We start from the raw sequence: 17,156 nt of genomic DNA, 5'->3' as shown, positions 1-17,156 counted from the left end.
TTATTCCTCAAAATGTTGAAATACATTTGTGTTTTATCTCTTTCCTGATGTGTCCTTTCTGTTGCATCAACAGTTGACCATGAGATGAACTTTCAGGATAAGTACCTCTTTTACCGTTTCCTTGATGATGAGGAGGAGGATGCGGTGTTGCCTAGCGACGATGAGAAACGTGAGGCAGAGGAAGAGCTGCAGGAGACCCTCCTCTTCCTCTCTCAGATCGGTCCTGATGCACACATGCGAATGATCCTCAGGAAACCGTGAGTGACCAAGAGCAGTATATCACATATATTTGTATGCATTAAAGAGATATGTCACCCAAAAATATTGTCATTATCTACTCACCCTCATGCCATCCCAGATATGTATGGCTTTCTTTCCTCTGCTGAACACAAACAAAGAATTTGTAGGTCAATTTAGTGCAGGGTGCAAAACTTTGAAACTCAAAAAGCACATAAAAGAAACATAAAAGTATTACATAAGACTGTTTCTCACCTACACTTATCATATCACTTCTTAAGATTTTGATTTAACCACTGGAGTTGTATGGATTACTTTTATGCTGCCTTTATGTGCTTTTTTGAGCTTCAAAGTTTTGGTCACCATTCACTTGCATTGTATGAACCTACAGAGCTGAGATATTCTTCTAAAAACCTTCAGTTGTGTTCAGCAGAAGAAAGAAAGTCATACACATCTGGAATGGAATGAGTGTGAGTAAATGATGAGAGGATAAAAAACATTTTGGTGAACTATTCCATTAAAAGCTTTAATAAGTAGTCCATGTGACTGAATACATTTATTGGTATAAATTATGGCAGAATGTTCATTTTAATGTGAACTATTCCCTTAATTCTCTACTGTTCCATTTGGAAAGGCATATTTGATACTGTAAAATATTATTACAAGATTTGTTTCTCTATGTTATAGGATTTACCAAAGTAGACACCTTGTGATGTGCACAGTCCATTATTGGCTTCCAATTTTGTCCTCTCCTTTCTTTGTTTCTTTCTACCTCACTCTGTCACCAGGCCAGGTCAAAGAACGGCTGAAGACCTGGAGATCATTTATGATGAGCTGCTGCATATCAAAGCTCTCTCCCATCTCTCGAACACTGTAAGCATACAGACCTCCGTTTCTATTAAACTCTATATTCATATTGACCTGTATGTTTTCAGCTCAGCAGATGCATAAAGTTCATAATTTGATATCAGCACTGAAATAAAACATTCCTGATTCCATGAGCTGTGGTTGTGCTGCCCCCTGCAGGTGAAGAGAGAGCTCGCTGGAGTCCTTATCTTTGAGTCACATGCCAAAGCAGGCACTGTCTGTAGGTTTGAATGTGAATCTACTGCTTTAAAGTTTGTGATCAAGTTTATTAATTTATTCTTTTCCAGTTGTAATCGCCTTATTCATGTTCTGTATGTTTGTTTTCTGTATTTCAGTGTTTAATCAAGGAGAGGAAGGCACCTCTTGGTATATAATCCAGAAGGGGTCTGTTAATGTTGTTATCTATGGCAAGGTGATGTCAGCAGTTATGAAGGACTGAACTGAATTGGGCTTTTCACACTTGTGATTGTTTCCCCAGTGTCATTTTTAATCCTGGGCTATCTTGTTCCGTGTTTCACACTGTTCATACTTAATGCTGGTTACTCATTCAAACTGTTTACCAGTTCTTCTGAGCAGGCTTTATAACCCAGGGTTAAAAGCGGCCTTAATCCGGGGTTAAAAAGATGCCAAGTATTCTAAAATCTGCCTGTGTGTAGGGTGTGGTGTGCACACTGCATGAAGGAGATGATTTTGGCAAACTGGCCCTGGTGAACGACGCCCCCCGTGCTGCTTCCATCGTCCTGAGAGAGGACAACTGCCACTTCCTGAGAGTGGACAAAGAGGATTTTAACCGTATTCTCAGGGTACAGACACACACTTGCACACTAGTCGGCTTGGGCAATGCTGAAACACACAACACTAAATAAAGAAAATGATTATTTTAATTAGATATAGAGTCTTTGATTTTGCTCTGGTAGCTAAATATAATGCTATATTTCTTGATCACATGTCATTTGACTTGTGCATACTATGTGTGTGTTTGCGTGTGTAGGATGTTGAAGCAAACACAGTGCGTCTGAAGGAGCATGAGCAGGATGTTTTGGTGCTTCAGAAGAGTCTTCGGCCCTACAGCCATGGAAACATCCCAGCTCACTTCAAGTATATAATCAAATCATCAATAATAAATTCATCCATCCTTGCATTCGTTCATCAGAGTAATTTTCCTGTGTCTGTGTGTGTTGGACAGGTACACTGTGATGTCAGGGACCCCAGAGAAGATTCTGGAGCATCTGCTGGAGACAATGCGACTGGACATTCATTTCTCTGACCCAGGTAATGCCCCTTAATAACGAGTTCATCTCTAAATAAATTTCAATTTATGATTTTATTTATCTGTCTAAATGTATTCCTAATATGAATAATTTAATTGAATTTTTTATTTTTTTATCTCCACAGATCCTGCTCTGGATGACTTTGTGCTAATGCACTGTGTTTTCATGCCGAACAGCCAGCTGTGCCCTGCCTTCCTGGCCCAATATCCTGCAATTAATCAATCCATCCATCCTTCCATCCATCATTTATTCTATCTATCCATCATTATATCCATCCATCTTTTATCCTTCATTCCATCCATCCATCCATCCCTTATTCTATGAATCCATCCATCCATCCATCCATCCAGCTATTCTATCATCCATCATTCTACCCATCTATCCATCCATCCATTCTATCCATCTATCATCCATCTATCTATCATCCATCCATCATCCATCTATCTATCATCCATCCAACATCCATCATAATTCTATCCATCCATCATCCATCCATCATTCTATCATCTATCCATTCATCATCCATCCATCATTCCATCCCTCATTCCATCCTTTCATCATCTATCATCTGTCATCCATCCATCCTTCCATTATTCTATCCATTCATCCATCCATCATTCTATCCATTCATCCATCATTCTATCCATCTATCTATCTATCTATCCATCCATCCATCTATCTATTTATCCATCCATCCATCCATCCATCATCCATCCATCATTTAATTCATCTATACATCATTCCATCCATCCATCATTCTATCCATCTATCTATCTATTTATCCATCCATCTATTCTATCATCCACCCATTTATCCATCATTCATTCTATCCATCCATCCATTCATCCATCCATCATTCTATCCATCCATCCATCCATGCATCCATCCATCCATCATTCTATCATCTATCCATTCATCATCCATCCATCATTCCATCCAGCCATGATTCTATCCATCTATTATCCATAGATCATTCTATCTATCCATTCTATTCATCTGTCCATCATTCTACCCATCCGTGATCCATCATCCATGTGTCATTCTATCTATCCATCCATCCATCCATCCATTCTATTCATCCATCCATTCTATCCACTCATCATTCTGTCCATCCATCCATCCATCATTCTATCTATCTATATCTGTCTGTCTGTCTGTCTGTCTGTCTGTCTGTCTATCTATCTATCTATCTATCCATCCTTCATTCTATCTATTTGTCCATCCATCATTCTATCTATTTGTTCATCCATCATTCTATCTATTTGTCCATCCATCATTCTATCTATCCATCCATCCATCCATCCATCATTCTATCATTTCATTCATCCATCCATCCATCCATCATTCTATAATTTCATCCATCCATCCATTAGTCATTCATCAGTAACAGCATAGGTGTGTATTTTGTAAGTATGTGAATGTTCCTTAGCATGTGTGTGTACCTACCACTCTCAAGCGTCTCAGGGCTCCGAGCAGGAGCGTCTAGACTACGCTGTGGCCAGCAAGAGACGGACGCTCAGTCTGGCTTTGCGTTGGGCCACACTGCAAGCCCACCATCTGCTGGAGGATGACACTGCACTCGGCTTTCTGGAGGTTACAAACACACACATGCTGGCACACACTCACTTACCACCTGTCTGCACTGAGACATTGTAGTCACATTGCAGACACAAGTCAAAACACTATTAACATAATTCTGTTTGTGTGTGTGTGTTGATGTGTGTGTGCAGGAGCTGCACGGATTTGTGTCTAATGATGCAAGGGTTTTGCGTCCACTGAAGGATCTACTGCCAGAACTGGAGAGAATCGTGAAGCAGTAGTAGGTTTTTAATTTAATTGTGTGTGTCCATTTTGGGCTAATATTAGTGCATTTATGTGAATGAGTCATGTAATGTTAATGGTCCACATTTATATTACTTTTCCTATCTCTGTCTTAGTCCAGATGATGCACGGACCTCGCAAAAAAAGGTAATGCAACTCTGCTTACTAACAAACATTTTAAGATGATTGTTTTTCTGTTTTAGGTGGATTTTTAACAATAACCCATAAATATCTCATTGTTTAAGAATAGTTCATATGTATATAGTTATATTTCACTCAGTATCTATGATACATTTTCTTTGTGATCTCTCAGAATAAAGTTCTCCTGCGACAATTCAGTTCTGGAGAGGAGAGGCTTGCGAAAAAGCAGCCGATCAGAAGCTTTGATGACAGTGAGTATCTAAATATGTAAAGTGGGTTCCAAAAGTTGTTGTTTTTTCTTATTTAAACCTTGAAATCAAATTTAAGGAAAGAAAAGTAATGGCAAAATGAAGCCAGCTCGAGTGCATGCTGTCATTAAAGCAAAAGGGGGACGTACCACATACTAAGATAGTCTCACATTCATGCACTCTTTCAATTAAACTTTGTTATGCTTATAATAGTATGCTTATGGAATTGTGCTTAAAAACCTGTCAAACAGCTAATAATCTGTTTCTCACTTCTCTTTGTCCTCATTTCATCTTTTTCTTTCTGTAGTACTGTTGAAGGTGTACTGCAGCGATCACACCTACACTACTATCCGTGTTTCTGTGCTTGCCACCGGGAGAGAGGTGACCGCAGCTATAGCAGATAAACTGGGATCCGCTGAAGAACTGATTCTGATAAACCTCAGCGCATCTGGAGGTGATCCACAAACACACCAGCACAAGCAATTACACGCACTGATTTGAGATTACATTTGAGTTGCACTTGGAGATCCCACACTAACAAATACACTCAAAACTTTGTAGATTTTCAGTGTGTGTTTTGTTGCTGTAGCAACATTGTCCATTGAAGGCCTTTTTTCTGCATTTTATAATCCCTCTCCAGATCAGCCATCCAATTAAGCCTTTAAAAACTCTTTGAAAAGCACCAGTATACATGTAAATCCTATAATAGGTGGAAGTTTATGTATTAGGCTATAAAGATTAAACTCCTGAAACCTGAGCTTGACTTTTTTTAATCAAATTGTTTATTATGTTTCCAGGAGTGTTGGTTATTCATGTTTTCGAGACATTACAGACATTACTGCTGATTCTCTATAAGGCTGAATAAATCATTCTGATTTAAAATCAGACCAAATGTTCAGTTTCAAGCTGCAGATGATGTTTGGACCACTCGACATGTTTAGCAGACATGGGACAATGGTAATCAGTACATAGATTTAGAATTTATACAGCTAAATTTATTTTAACACGGTTGGTAGTGATTGGAAGATTACAATTAAAGTAATTGTAAGTGAACTGTCTGTCTGCACTGGTCTCAAAACAGTTCGAAATGCACCTTATTTTCATCTTAACTCCAAATAAAGCCTCTGAAAGCAAAACTTTTCAGCTTTTGGATGAATAGATTTATTTTCACTGTGAAAATGCAAATCCTTAAGCCTTTATCATGTCAGTTTTGTCAAAAAATACAGGAAATCAAATCTAAAATGTTATCCGATTAATCGATAAATCGTAGAATAATCGAAGATTGATCGATGATCAAAATAATCGTTAGTTGCAGCCCTAATGCGGACATCGTGTTTATCATCGCGCCAAAATGTGAAAAATGAATTCATATGTTAAAGTGTCATATCAAACGAAACTAGAGATGCTACTCTTTACACCCCAACAGTTTTCAATGAAAAAACAGAGATTTCTTACCAGAGGAACTTTTGTTGGCTCTACGCCCATAGAAGTGCTTCACAGAAATCAGCGTCATGTTGTTGTGTCACGTGACTTGGTGCGGCAGAAGTTTAACACTTAAATTACAGTCTAGAGTCTTGTGTACAGTATTTAGTCTGTTTAAATTAATTTAAATTATGTGTTGCATATAGCGAAGCCAAAATACAGCATCTACATACAGTATGTGATGTGGGGGTTGCACAATAAAGGTAGTAAATAAAGATACTGTGATTGTTTATTAGGTGTTGATCTTGTACAGCTAAAAAAAGGACTTTGTTTGTGATTTGTGATTCTGTGTTTTATTTCTGTGCAGAAAAGCAGATTTTAAAGCCCAACGATGTATCAGTGTTCCAGTCCCTGGGAGTGAACGGACGGATGTTTGTCTGTTCCAGAGAACAGCTCGACTCACTGGTGAGGTCAAATGTCAATGTAAGCGCTTGTGTTTTTGAGTGCTCTTATATTCAGAAGGGTCATGCCCATTCAAACTGAGCATATGCCAAGTGGATTTTGAATTTTTATACTTCTTAAAAACAAGTGTAAATGTATCTAAAATTGTCTAAAAATATGTCTAAAATTGTAAAAATATATATTTGTTTTATGCTTGATTACCAAACGTGTATAGGGTCATTTAAAACCAGAGATATGTAATAGTGTCGCTTTTTTTTGCGCTTCCATAAATAATACTTTGAGATTATTTCTTATCTATATAAGTTTACTATCACAGGATATATGTTTATTACAAGACCAACTAGTACATTAATACATATAAATATTATGTCACGTAAATGTTCTGGGTGACAATGGAGAATTATCATTATTCCATATGCGTGTACACATAATTATTATACATGCAATTTTTTACTCAAGGTGGCGCTGTTGTTGCAGTGATTGACTTGATTTGCATTTGACATTGCTATTTGATGAAGAAGCAATGTGGAAGTAAACTATAGCAAGTAAAACACAAGAACAGTATAATTTGGCTTTTGAAATTTGGTTGTACGTCTATTTAGACTCAAAATGTGCCTGAGAATATAAATATGTGTAGCTTATGTGTTATGTGTTGCTAAATATGTGTTTGACAGCAAGTTGCATCTCATGAAAATTCAGTGTGGAAGTAATGAATCCTGTTCCATATTTGTTGTATTATGTCTTTGATATATGAAAATTAAATATATTCTATATTCGAATAGAATAATAATTAGGGCTGTCAATCGATTAACATTTTTAATCGAATTAATTACATGGTGTCCCGATTAATTAATCGCAATTAATCGCATTTAACGCATATACAAATATTTGCTGAGAAAGCCCCTCATATAACAATAATTCAATATATAATGATTAAATTATTATACATAGTTATCTTTAAATATTAAAAAAATATACTCACCTAAAGGATTATTAGGAACACCTGTTCAATTTCTCATTAATGCAATTATCTAATCAACCAATCACATGGCAGTTGCTTCAATGCATTTAGGGGTGTGGTCCTGGTCAAGACAATCTCCTGAACTCCAAACTGAATTTCAGAATGGGAAAGAAAGGTGATTTAAGCAATTTTGAGCGTGGCATGGTTGTTGGTGCCAGACGGGCCGGTCTGAGTATTTCACATTCTGCTCAGTTACTGGGATTTTCACGCACAACCATTTCTAGGGTTTACAAAGAATGGTGTGAAAAGGGAAAAACATCCAGTATGCAGCAGTCCTGTGGGCGAAAATGCCTTGTTGATGCTAGAGGTCAGAGGAGAATGGGCCGACTGATTCAAGCTGATAGAAGAGCAACTTTGCCTGAAATAACCACTCGTTACAACCGAGGTATGCAGCAAAGCATTTGTGAAGCCACAACACGCACAACCTTGAGGCGGATGGGCTACAACAGCAGAAGACCCCACCGGGTACCACTCATCTCCACTACAAATAGGAAAAAGAGGCTACAATTTGCAAGAGCTCACCAAAATTGGACCGTAGGAAGACTGGAAAAATGTTGCCTGGTCTGATGAGTCTCGATTTCTGTTGAGACATTCAGATGGTAGAGTCAGAATTTGGCGTAAACAGAATGAGATCATGGATCCATCATGCCTTGTTACCACTGTGCAGGCTGGTGGTGGTGGTGTAATGGTGTGGGGGATGTTTTCTTGGCACACTTTAGGCCCCTTAGTGCCAATTGGGCATCGTTTAAATGCCACGGCCTACCTGAGCATTGCTGGAAGTAGCCTCTGATGGCTACTTCCAGCAGGATAATGCACCATGTCACAAAGCTCGAATCATTTCAAATTGGTTTCTTGAACATGACAATGAGTTCACTGTACTAAAATGGCCCCCACAGTCACCAGATCTCAATCCAATAGAGCATCTTTGGGATGTGGTGGAACGGGAGCTTCGTGCCTTGGATGTGCATCCCACAAATCTCCATCAACTGCAAGATGCTATCCTATCAATATGGGCCAACATTTCTAAAGAATGCTTTCAGCACCTTGTTGAATCAATGCCACGTAGAATTAAGGCAGTTCTGAAGGCGAAAGGGGGTCAAACACAGTATTAGTATGGTGTTCCTAATAATCCTTTAGGTGAGTGTAATATAAATATGATAATATAACATATATATATATATATATATATATATATATATATACAGGTGAAACTCGAAAAATTTGAATATCGTGCAAAAGTTCATTCATTTCAGTAATTCAACTTAAAAGGTGAAACTAATATATTATATAGACTCATTACAAGCAAAGTAAGATATTTCAAGCCTTTATTTGATATAATTTTGATGATTATGGCTTACAGCTTATGAAAACCCCAAATTCAGAATCTCAGAAAATTTGAATATTACATGAAATCAATAAAAAAAGGATTTTAAATACAGAAATGTCGGCCCTCTGAAAAGTATAATCATGCATATGTACTCAGTACTTGGTTTGGGCCCCTTTTGCATTAATTACTGCCTCAATGCGGCGTGGCATGGATGCTATCAGCCTGTGGCACTGCTGAGGTGTTATGGAAGACCAAGATGCTTCAATAGCGGCCTTCAGCTCTTCTGCATTGTTTGGTCTCATGTCTCTCATCTTTCTCTTGGCAATGCCCCATAGATTCTCTATGGGGTTCAGGTCAGGCGAGTTTGCTGGCCAATCAAGCACAGTAATACCATGGTCATTTGAACCAGGTTTTGGTACTTTTGGCAGTGTGGGCAGGTGCCAAGTCCTGCTGGAAAATGAAGTCAGCATCTCCATAAAGCTTGTCTGCTGAAGGAAGCATGAAGTGCTCTAAAATGTCCCGGTAGACGGCTGCGTTGACTCTGGACTTAATAAAGCACAGTGGACCAACACCAGCCGATGACATGGCTCCCCAAACCAACACAGACTGTGGAAACTTCACACTGGACTTCAAGCATCTTGGATTGTGTGCCTCTCCATTCTTCCTCCAGACTCTGGGACCTTGGTTTCCAAATGAGATGCAAAATTTGCTCTCATCAGAAAAGAGGACTTTGGACCACTGAGCAACAGACCAGTTCTTTTTTTTCTTTAGCCCAGGTAAGACGTTTGACATTTGAAGCCCATGTCCAGGACCCGTCTGTGTGTGGTGGCTCTTGATGCAGTAACTCCAGCCTCAGTCCACTTCTTGTGAAGCTCCCCACACATTTGAATGGCCTTTTCCTGACAATCCTCTCCAGGCTATGGTCATCCCTGCTGCTTGTGCACCTTTTTCTTCCACACTTTTCCCTTCCACTTAACTTTCTATTAATGTGCTTTGATACAGCACTTTGAGAACATCTAACTTCTTTTGCAATTACCTTTTGAGGCTTTCCCTCCTTGTGGAGGGTGTCAATGATGGTTTTCTGCACAACTGTCAGGTCAGCAGTCTTCCCCATGATTGTGAATTCAACTGAACCAGACTGAGAGACCATTTAAAGGCTCAGGAACCCTTTGCAGGTGTTTAGCTGATTAGAGTGTGACACTTTGAGCCTACAATACTGAACCTTTTCACAATATTCTAATTTTCTGAGATTCTGAATTTGGGTTTTCATAAGCTGTAAGCCATAATCATCAAAATTATATCAAATAAAGGCTTGAAATGTCTTATTTGCTTGTAATGAGTCTATATAATATATTAGTTTCACCTTTTAAGTTGAATTACTGAAATTAATGAACTTTTGCACGATATTCGAATTTTTCGAGTTTCACCTGTATATATATATATATATATATATATATATATATATATATAAAATATTCAGATAATTAAAATGTATTACATTCTTGTGACAGAAGAGTTATTCATCGATAAGACAATATAAAAAGCAGCTTTAGAATACAATGTATTGTTTACTACCATATTATTGATCATAAGACAATCATTGGCCTACAGTTCACAGGAATCCATTTCACAAGTGAATTTGTCAATCAGTTGGAGATTTATTGATGCATCAGACATGCTTGTGTAGCGTCTCGTGTGCGTTGCGTCATAAACATAAAATGTTTAGGACACTCTGTCAAGTTAAATATAGTTCAATACTTAGAACACATCTTGAGATCCCTTAGTTTGAATTTGTGCTCCATCAAGTGTTTTGAACGCAAGAACGTAACGCATGTTTGTGTTGTGCTGTCTGCTGAAGGGTGGTTTTGTTCACTGTATAAACTGCGCATTGCCACACAGCTGAAGTTTCACTTACTGCCCTCTGGAGTAAACAGGTGGTACTACAAGCTTGCATTTCTCAGGAATCTTCCTTATTACTGTCCGGGGTCACAGCGATTAATTGCATTAATTTTTTTAACGTGTTATTTTTAATAAAATTAATCGCACTGAATTAACGTGTTAAATCGACAGCCCTAATAATAATAGATATTAATAGAATACATTCTGTTGTATTATTTTCTAATTTACTATTTCACTTTCTGGATATTTTGTAGAAACATTTGTGATAGATATACACGTGCCGGGTCACTAAAGAACCGAGTACATACCGGTAATAATGTTTGGCAAAACACCCATGCATTTAAGGGTTAATCAGAAAATTATGTCATCTTCCCACCCTCTTGTTGCCAAAAACTCCCAGTCCTGTGCTCGAGCCCCTCTGTTATGGACAGCACTTTAAAATCTGTTTACCTTAGTGAGCTCCAGGACTAACAAACCGGTGAAGTTGTGAATGATATATTATGTCAGGATTAGAACCCAGGTCTGCTTGAATGCTGGACGAGATCTGTAACACTAACACATATTAGATTTATGTAAAGGAAGAGGTTTTTTTTCTATTGGTCACATCACGTGTTATCTCACATAGGACACAAAAACTGAGCCCTGCTTATGTTACAGGACTGTCTCTGTGTTTGTATGTGTGTGTAGAATCCTCTTCCGGAGCAGGAAGGTCCCTCTACAGGTTCAATGTCCAGTTTCGAGCTGATGAGCTCTAAGGATCTGGCCTTCCAAATGACCCAGTATGACTGGGAGCTTTTCAGCTGTGTGCATGAGGTGAAGATGCTCACACATTGATATACACAAACAAATGAGGTTTTGAACGCAGATTGCAACTTGACTGTTTGTGTGATTGTATGCAGTATGAGCTGGTGTATCATACATTTGGTCGTCAGGCGTACAGACGCTCCACAGCGAATCTGGAGTTGTTCCTGAGACGCTTTAATCAGGTTCAGCTGTGGGTGGTCACTGAGGTCTGTCTGTGTGGAACGCTCAGCAAACGAGTCCAACTGCTTAAGAAGTTCATCAAGATCGCTGCCCAGTGAGTTCTCCACCACAATTACATATACAAACTAGGGCTGGCCGATATTTCTAATATTTACGATATGATCTTGATGATTTTGATGATTTTGCTGACATATACATTTAAGCAACATCGTGAATATTGCAGTGATTTTAATGTGCTTTTATTTGGCTATTAGGTTTTACAAAGTGCACATCAGTAGACTAATTTCATGATCCTACAGGGCTGCACAATTAATAACACCAAAATGGTGAGATAGCCATATGTGATTATAAATCTGCAAAAGGGTGTGATTAAAGACAGATAAACATGGTCTGTGTGCGGGAGACATGCTGTTCTGTGTACGCGCAGGTCTCATGCGCTTGTGTTTTTAGCACTTTAAGAGCTGTTTACATGCATTGTGGAAGAAAAGTACTGCATGTTCAAGCATTCAGCATTCATTAGTTACCACTAGAAGTTAATCAAATCTACAAAATGCGGCACAGTATAATGAAAAGGAGGAGATGTCAAAATAAAAGCTCCATGTGTAGTAAATAGGACAGAAAGATATTACTTTTATTCATATATACATATATACCAGTGGTTCCCAACCTGGAGTCCCCTTAAGGGGGTGTCAGAGATCACGCATGGGGGCATGATCTCATTTGCTTTGAGGTCAAACGTGCATAAAATATTACACTATAATTTCATTGTAAAATTAACACATTTTAAAATGTTATTAAAAATCATATGCTTGCAATGCCAAGGCCAATCTAAAAAATAATAATAATAGCAGAGAAACGTAAAAACGTGACCTGCGCTCAATCAGTTTCAGCTAGCACCTCATTTGACCTGCAGTCAGAGCATCATTATTTTATTAATAAAACAACATGTCTAAGAAACATAAGTGCTGATGACTCATTGTCAAAAAAGAAAGTACGGCTATATCACGAGAGTTACCTTCACTTCAGTTTTATTGAAGGACAGGACAGGACTCGTCCAGAATGTGTCATCTGAGGCAAGAAGCTAGCTAATGACAGCATGGAGCCAAGCAAAATGAACAACACCATGAAACAAAACACCAGGAGACTATTGGTGAAGGTCAGGATTTTTTTGAGAGGAAGAAGCCGTTGGCACTATTAAAAAGATCTACAGCAAATCCATTAATATTGAAATACACTCACCAACCGCTTTATTAGCTACACCTGTACACATACTTATTCATGCGATTATCTAATCAGAAATGTGTGTGGCAGCAGTGTGATCACGCAGATAAGGGTCAGGAGCTTCAGTTAATGTTCACATCAACCATCAGAATGGGTAAAAATGTGGTTGAAGTTGGTATATATATATATATGTATATGTATATGTATATGTATATGTGTATATATATATATATATATATATGTATATATATATATATATATATATATATATATATATATATATATATATAGAATATTGTCAATAGGAGGACACATTTTGAGATATACTTTTTGTAGTCATATCGCCCAGCCCTAAATGTTGTATTGCCATGTTTTGAGACTTGAAATACCCTGTATATGTGTGTGTGCATTATTCCCTCAGTTGTAGAGAGTTTAAGAATTTGAACTCTTTCTTCGCCATTATCATGGGCATGTGCAACCCAGCCGTGAGCAGACTCAGCCAAACATGGGAGGTCAGTGCCGTATCGCATTACTGTTATACTGTACAAGGGTCAATGACAAATGAGAATGCCAAGTTCTTAGAAATACAATATTGGTATTCTTGCTTGTTTAATACATTTCTGATAACGTTTCTAGCCAGATTTCAACTTTATTTTTTTAATCATGAATAGGATTTACTGTTTGACATTTTGACAACCTGAACTAAACTTTTCATGACATAAAATGTCAAAATATCTGATATTTATAAGGAGTCCTCTCTGTGATTTAATTTCCTGTTTTATGTTTTTCTTATCACATGACAACAATATGACCCCTGCATGTTGGTTACTCTACACTGACTTTGATTTGTCAAATTAACAATATTTTTGTAATATTTTAAAACAAAACTGCTTTCAACCTTTTAATGAAACTCCTTAATTATGATATCAGAATGGTTACACCACCTTGACATTTTTTACTTTAATCCCCACAAAAAATATCAAAATAAATTCTGATTCAGAAATTCAACACATGTATATCATAGAAGAGATTCAAGTCATTGTTTGTATAAATTGCATTTTAATGTGTTTTGATGAATAGATCAATATATCCTGACAAATAAAAGTCATGTCATTGACCCATATATACTTCTTCCTTGTTTTTAGAAACTGCCTAGTAAATTTAAGAAGTTCTACTCTGAGTTTGAGAGTTTGCTAGTAAGTCTATTTCAAACATTTTCAATATCCTATAAAGAAATATATTTATTTCTACATGTCTCTTCCTATATAGACATATTTATTTCCATTAAGACTTTCAGTGCTCATTAAACTTTAACTATTCTGTTGCACTCAGGATCCATCCAGGAATCACCGTGCCTACCGCCTCACTGTGGCTAAGATGGAACCGCCAATCATTCCCTTTATGCCCCTCCTCATTAAAGGTGGGGGTGTGGCCTATTCGAAATATTCTTAATTCAGTGGTTGACACAAGTCAAATGAGAATGAATAATAAGAATATCAAATACATATCTAAATTGCACATTACTCTAAGTTGTTCTGCGGCACACCAAATCTCTTGTCTCTTCTCTTTTTAGACATGACATTCACTCATGAGGGGAACAAGACCTTCGTTGGTGGACTGGTGAACTTTGAAAAGATGGTGTGTGTTTTACCATTTGTCTGTGACCACTGATCTGAAAAGAGGTTTTGGATTAGGAAATATCTGACTGGCTAGAGTATTTGTTTATATAATTTTTCTCTTGCTTCTCCTCAGCGACTGATTGCGAACACAGTCCGGGCGGTGAGGCATTGCAGGAGTCAGCCCTTCAGTGAGTCACCTACACACTAATGTACTATTGGGTCTCTGCAGTCCTAATTGATTTATCATAGTCTGCCAATGTGTCATACCTTCAGCTAGTAATATGGAGTTGAAAAGCTACACCCCAGTTCTCAAAGATCTGAGGATCAAATCTTAGTCATAACAATCTGAGATTGGGTATTTCAAGAATCATAACTGGCCATGTCCAGAGAAAGAAGAGCAGGAGTGGTGAATGTCAAATTGATCACAACAATTGTATAATTGTGTGGGTTTTCCATACAAAACCAAGGGAAATAGTGTGAAGCTCCTACACATGTTCAAAAATATATAGGAACAAAGTACGGGTACTTCGTTACTGTACTTAAAGTGATAAATTACCTAAACATTCTAAATCTGTCATAATTTACTTACCCTCATGCCATCCCAGATGTGTATGACTTTCTTTCTTCTGCTGATTTTTAGAAGAATATCTCAGCTCTGTAGGTCCTCACAATGCAAGAGAATGGGTACCAAAATCGTGAAGCTCCAAAAGCACATTAAGGCTGCATAAAAGTAATTTATAAGACCTTAGTGGTTAAATACATATCTTCAGAAGCAATATGATAGGTGTGGGTGAGAAACTGATCAATATTTAAGTCCTTTTTTTACTATCAATCTCCACTTTCACTTTCACAATCTTCTTCTTTTGTTTTTGGTGATTTGCTTTCTTCAGGCATATCGCCACCTACTGGTCAGGGAGCAGAATTTATAGTAAAAAAGGAGAGAATTTTCTTTTTTGGGTGAACTGTGCCTTTAAGTAATATTTGTTTTGTTTTTGTTGAATATTTCTAGTTGACTCGAGGATAAATATTTCTGTTGACTATAATTTTTACTTAACTAAATTTTTGAGAGAAATGTTTTACTCCATTGATACATTTAAAAAAAAATCACTAAAAAAGTTGCTAAAAATTTCACCTACAATGATGGGGCATGTGAACATTGTTATTATTGACTGTAGTAGCTGACCAAAGCATTTGTTGCAGTAACATGTTCACCTTTGTCCTCCATCAGATGCTGAGGCTTCTCCAGCCAGTAAGAATCCACAGGAAGTGAGGAATTACACGCGTCAGTTGAGTGTGATTGACAACCAGAGAACCTTATCACAGCTGTCCTTCAGACTGGAGCCGAGGCGGGGCTAAACCCAAATGCTCAATCTTTCTGTCTTTCTCTCCCGCTCTTCAAAATACACACTGTATGTCCAGTTTACAACCGTAAAACTCAATTTAACCTGTTATCTGTCGACTGCCAGAGCAGTTGAATGCCGACTATATGTGCTATCACTGCCAACTGAACAATGTGTACAAGATGCATTCTCATATGTTTGCTTGATTGTGTGTGTGAGAGTTGCATGTCAATGACTCCTGCTAGTCTTAAGATTTGAAGTGTAATTGACCCTTTACTAAGTTTTACAGTATTTTTGGATAATTTCTCTACAGTTCTGTTTAAAACCATCTAAACACACAGAACATTCATAGAGGCTTAGCAAAGGGTCAGTTGGCTTTGATGGCGTGTGTTTGACTGTGTCCGTCCTTATATTCGGTCTGTGCAAAGATAACGTGAGGCCCTTTGTCATGTTCATTGCTCTCATAATACAATGTTTTAGAACACTGTAAACCTGCTCCCTGTGCATTTCTATTATCCTCAAATACATTCTGAACAATCTAAAATGAGAGGTTAGTAAAAGTTACATATTATACATACTGTACGATAACAGTGACACTATGGTCTTGTTGCCGACCACATAATCATTTATTATTGATACCCTGTTAAACCCCCAGGCCTCAGTATCTTGTTGTGTGTTTTGTTAAGTCAGATAAAAATGTCAGTATTCTGGCTAAAGGACTATTTTTTACCACCGGTAACATTATGTGCTGGAAGCGTACCTCTCGCCATAGCCTGTAGCATTATTGATGTCATTATGTATATTGAGTTTTATTTGTATACTTTTGGGTTGGACCCATTTTGCTAAGTTATCATAATTGGCCGAGAAGGCCTTTGTTTGTTCTCATGCTGCCTTTTGGAAAGTCAGATTCTGTTTGCGTATAGGGCACATGCTTTCTTTTAGGAACATTTCTACTCCTACCTTGTAAATAGTATAATCTAAATAAATGTACCATTGAACACTTTCTGTTGATGTGATTAGACTTTTTACTCCAAATTTCTCTTGCTCTTTTTTTTATTTCCTGTATCTCCTGCCTCTATTCTGTTATCCAAATGGCATTTTTGCACCCTTGAAGGGCACTTTGGGAAGGGGACATCACTAAAAAGTTGTTCTAAACAAAATAAATAAAGTTTATTTTTTCACAAAGAGCCCTTTTACTGGACTTTTAGTGAAGGGTGCATTCAAACTGTAATGCCATGCTCTCTTTAAAGAGCACACATCAAGAGTTTTGTCTTTT

At 37.6% G+C, this 17,156-nt stretch overlaps 1 protein-coding gene across 2 annotated transcripts in view; it reads left to right on the top strand.

The window, feature by feature from the left end:
- LOC127646251 (rap guanine nucleotide exchange factor 4-like) overlaps window positions 1-16,945 on the top strand; it is a 52,172-nt gene extending 35,227 nt beyond the window's left edge. For both annotated transcript variants that reach the window (XM_052129748.1, XM_052129749.1), the window contains 22 exons: window positions 74-257; window positions 1,026-1,110; window positions 1,264-1,324; window positions 1,440-1,516; window positions 1,761-1,907; window positions 2,096-2,202; window positions 2,291-2,376; window positions 2,500-2,578; window positions 3,818-3,968; window positions 4,106-4,194; window positions 4,313-4,343; window positions 4,510-4,588; window positions 4,893-5,039; window positions 6,375-6,472; window positions 11,404-11,529; window positions 11,616-11,794; window positions 13,343-13,433; window positions 14,067-14,117; window positions 14,254-14,341; window positions 14,495-14,559; window positions 14,674-14,728; window positions 15,769-16,945. In XM_052129748.1, the coding sequence (XP_051985708.1) occupies window positions 74-257; window positions 1,026-1,110; window positions 1,264-1,324; window positions 1,440-1,516; window positions 1,761-1,907; window positions 2,096-2,202; window positions 2,291-2,376; window positions 2,500-2,578; window positions 3,818-3,968; window positions 4,106-4,194; window positions 4,313-4,343; window positions 4,510-4,588; window positions 4,893-5,039; window positions 6,375-6,472; window positions 11,404-11,529; window positions 11,616-11,794; window positions 13,343-13,433; window positions 14,067-14,117; window positions 14,254-14,341; window positions 14,495-14,559; window positions 14,674-14,728; window positions 15,769-15,896 (2,204 nt within the window). In that variant the 3' untranslated portion in view covers window positions 15,897-16,945. The remainder of the gene's footprint in view (window positions 1-73; window positions 258-1,025; window positions 1,111-1,263; window positions 1,325-1,439; window positions 1,517-1,760; window positions 1,908-2,095; window positions 2,203-2,290; window positions 2,377-2,499; window positions 2,579-3,817; window positions 3,969-4,105; window positions 4,195-4,312; window positions 4,344-4,509; window positions 4,589-4,892; window positions 5,040-6,374; window positions 6,473-11,403; window positions 11,530-11,615; window positions 11,795-13,342; window positions 13,434-14,066; window positions 14,118-14,253; window positions 14,342-14,494; window positions 14,560-14,673; window positions 14,729-15,768) is intronic.
- The last annotated feature ends 211 nt before the right edge of the window (window positions 16,946-17,156 follow it).

Source organism: Xyrauchen texanus, chromosome 7, assembly GCF_025860055.1.
Source record: "Xyrauchen texanus isolate HMW12.3.18 chromosome 7, RBS_HiC_50CHRs, whole genome shotgun sequence".
In the NCBI taxonomy this organism is placed as follows: domain Eukaryota; kingdom Metazoa; phylum Chordata; class Actinopteri; order Cypriniformes; family Catostomidae; genus Xyrauchen; species Xyrauchen texanus.
This window is presented reverse-complemented; position numbering and strand designations above follow the sequence as displayed.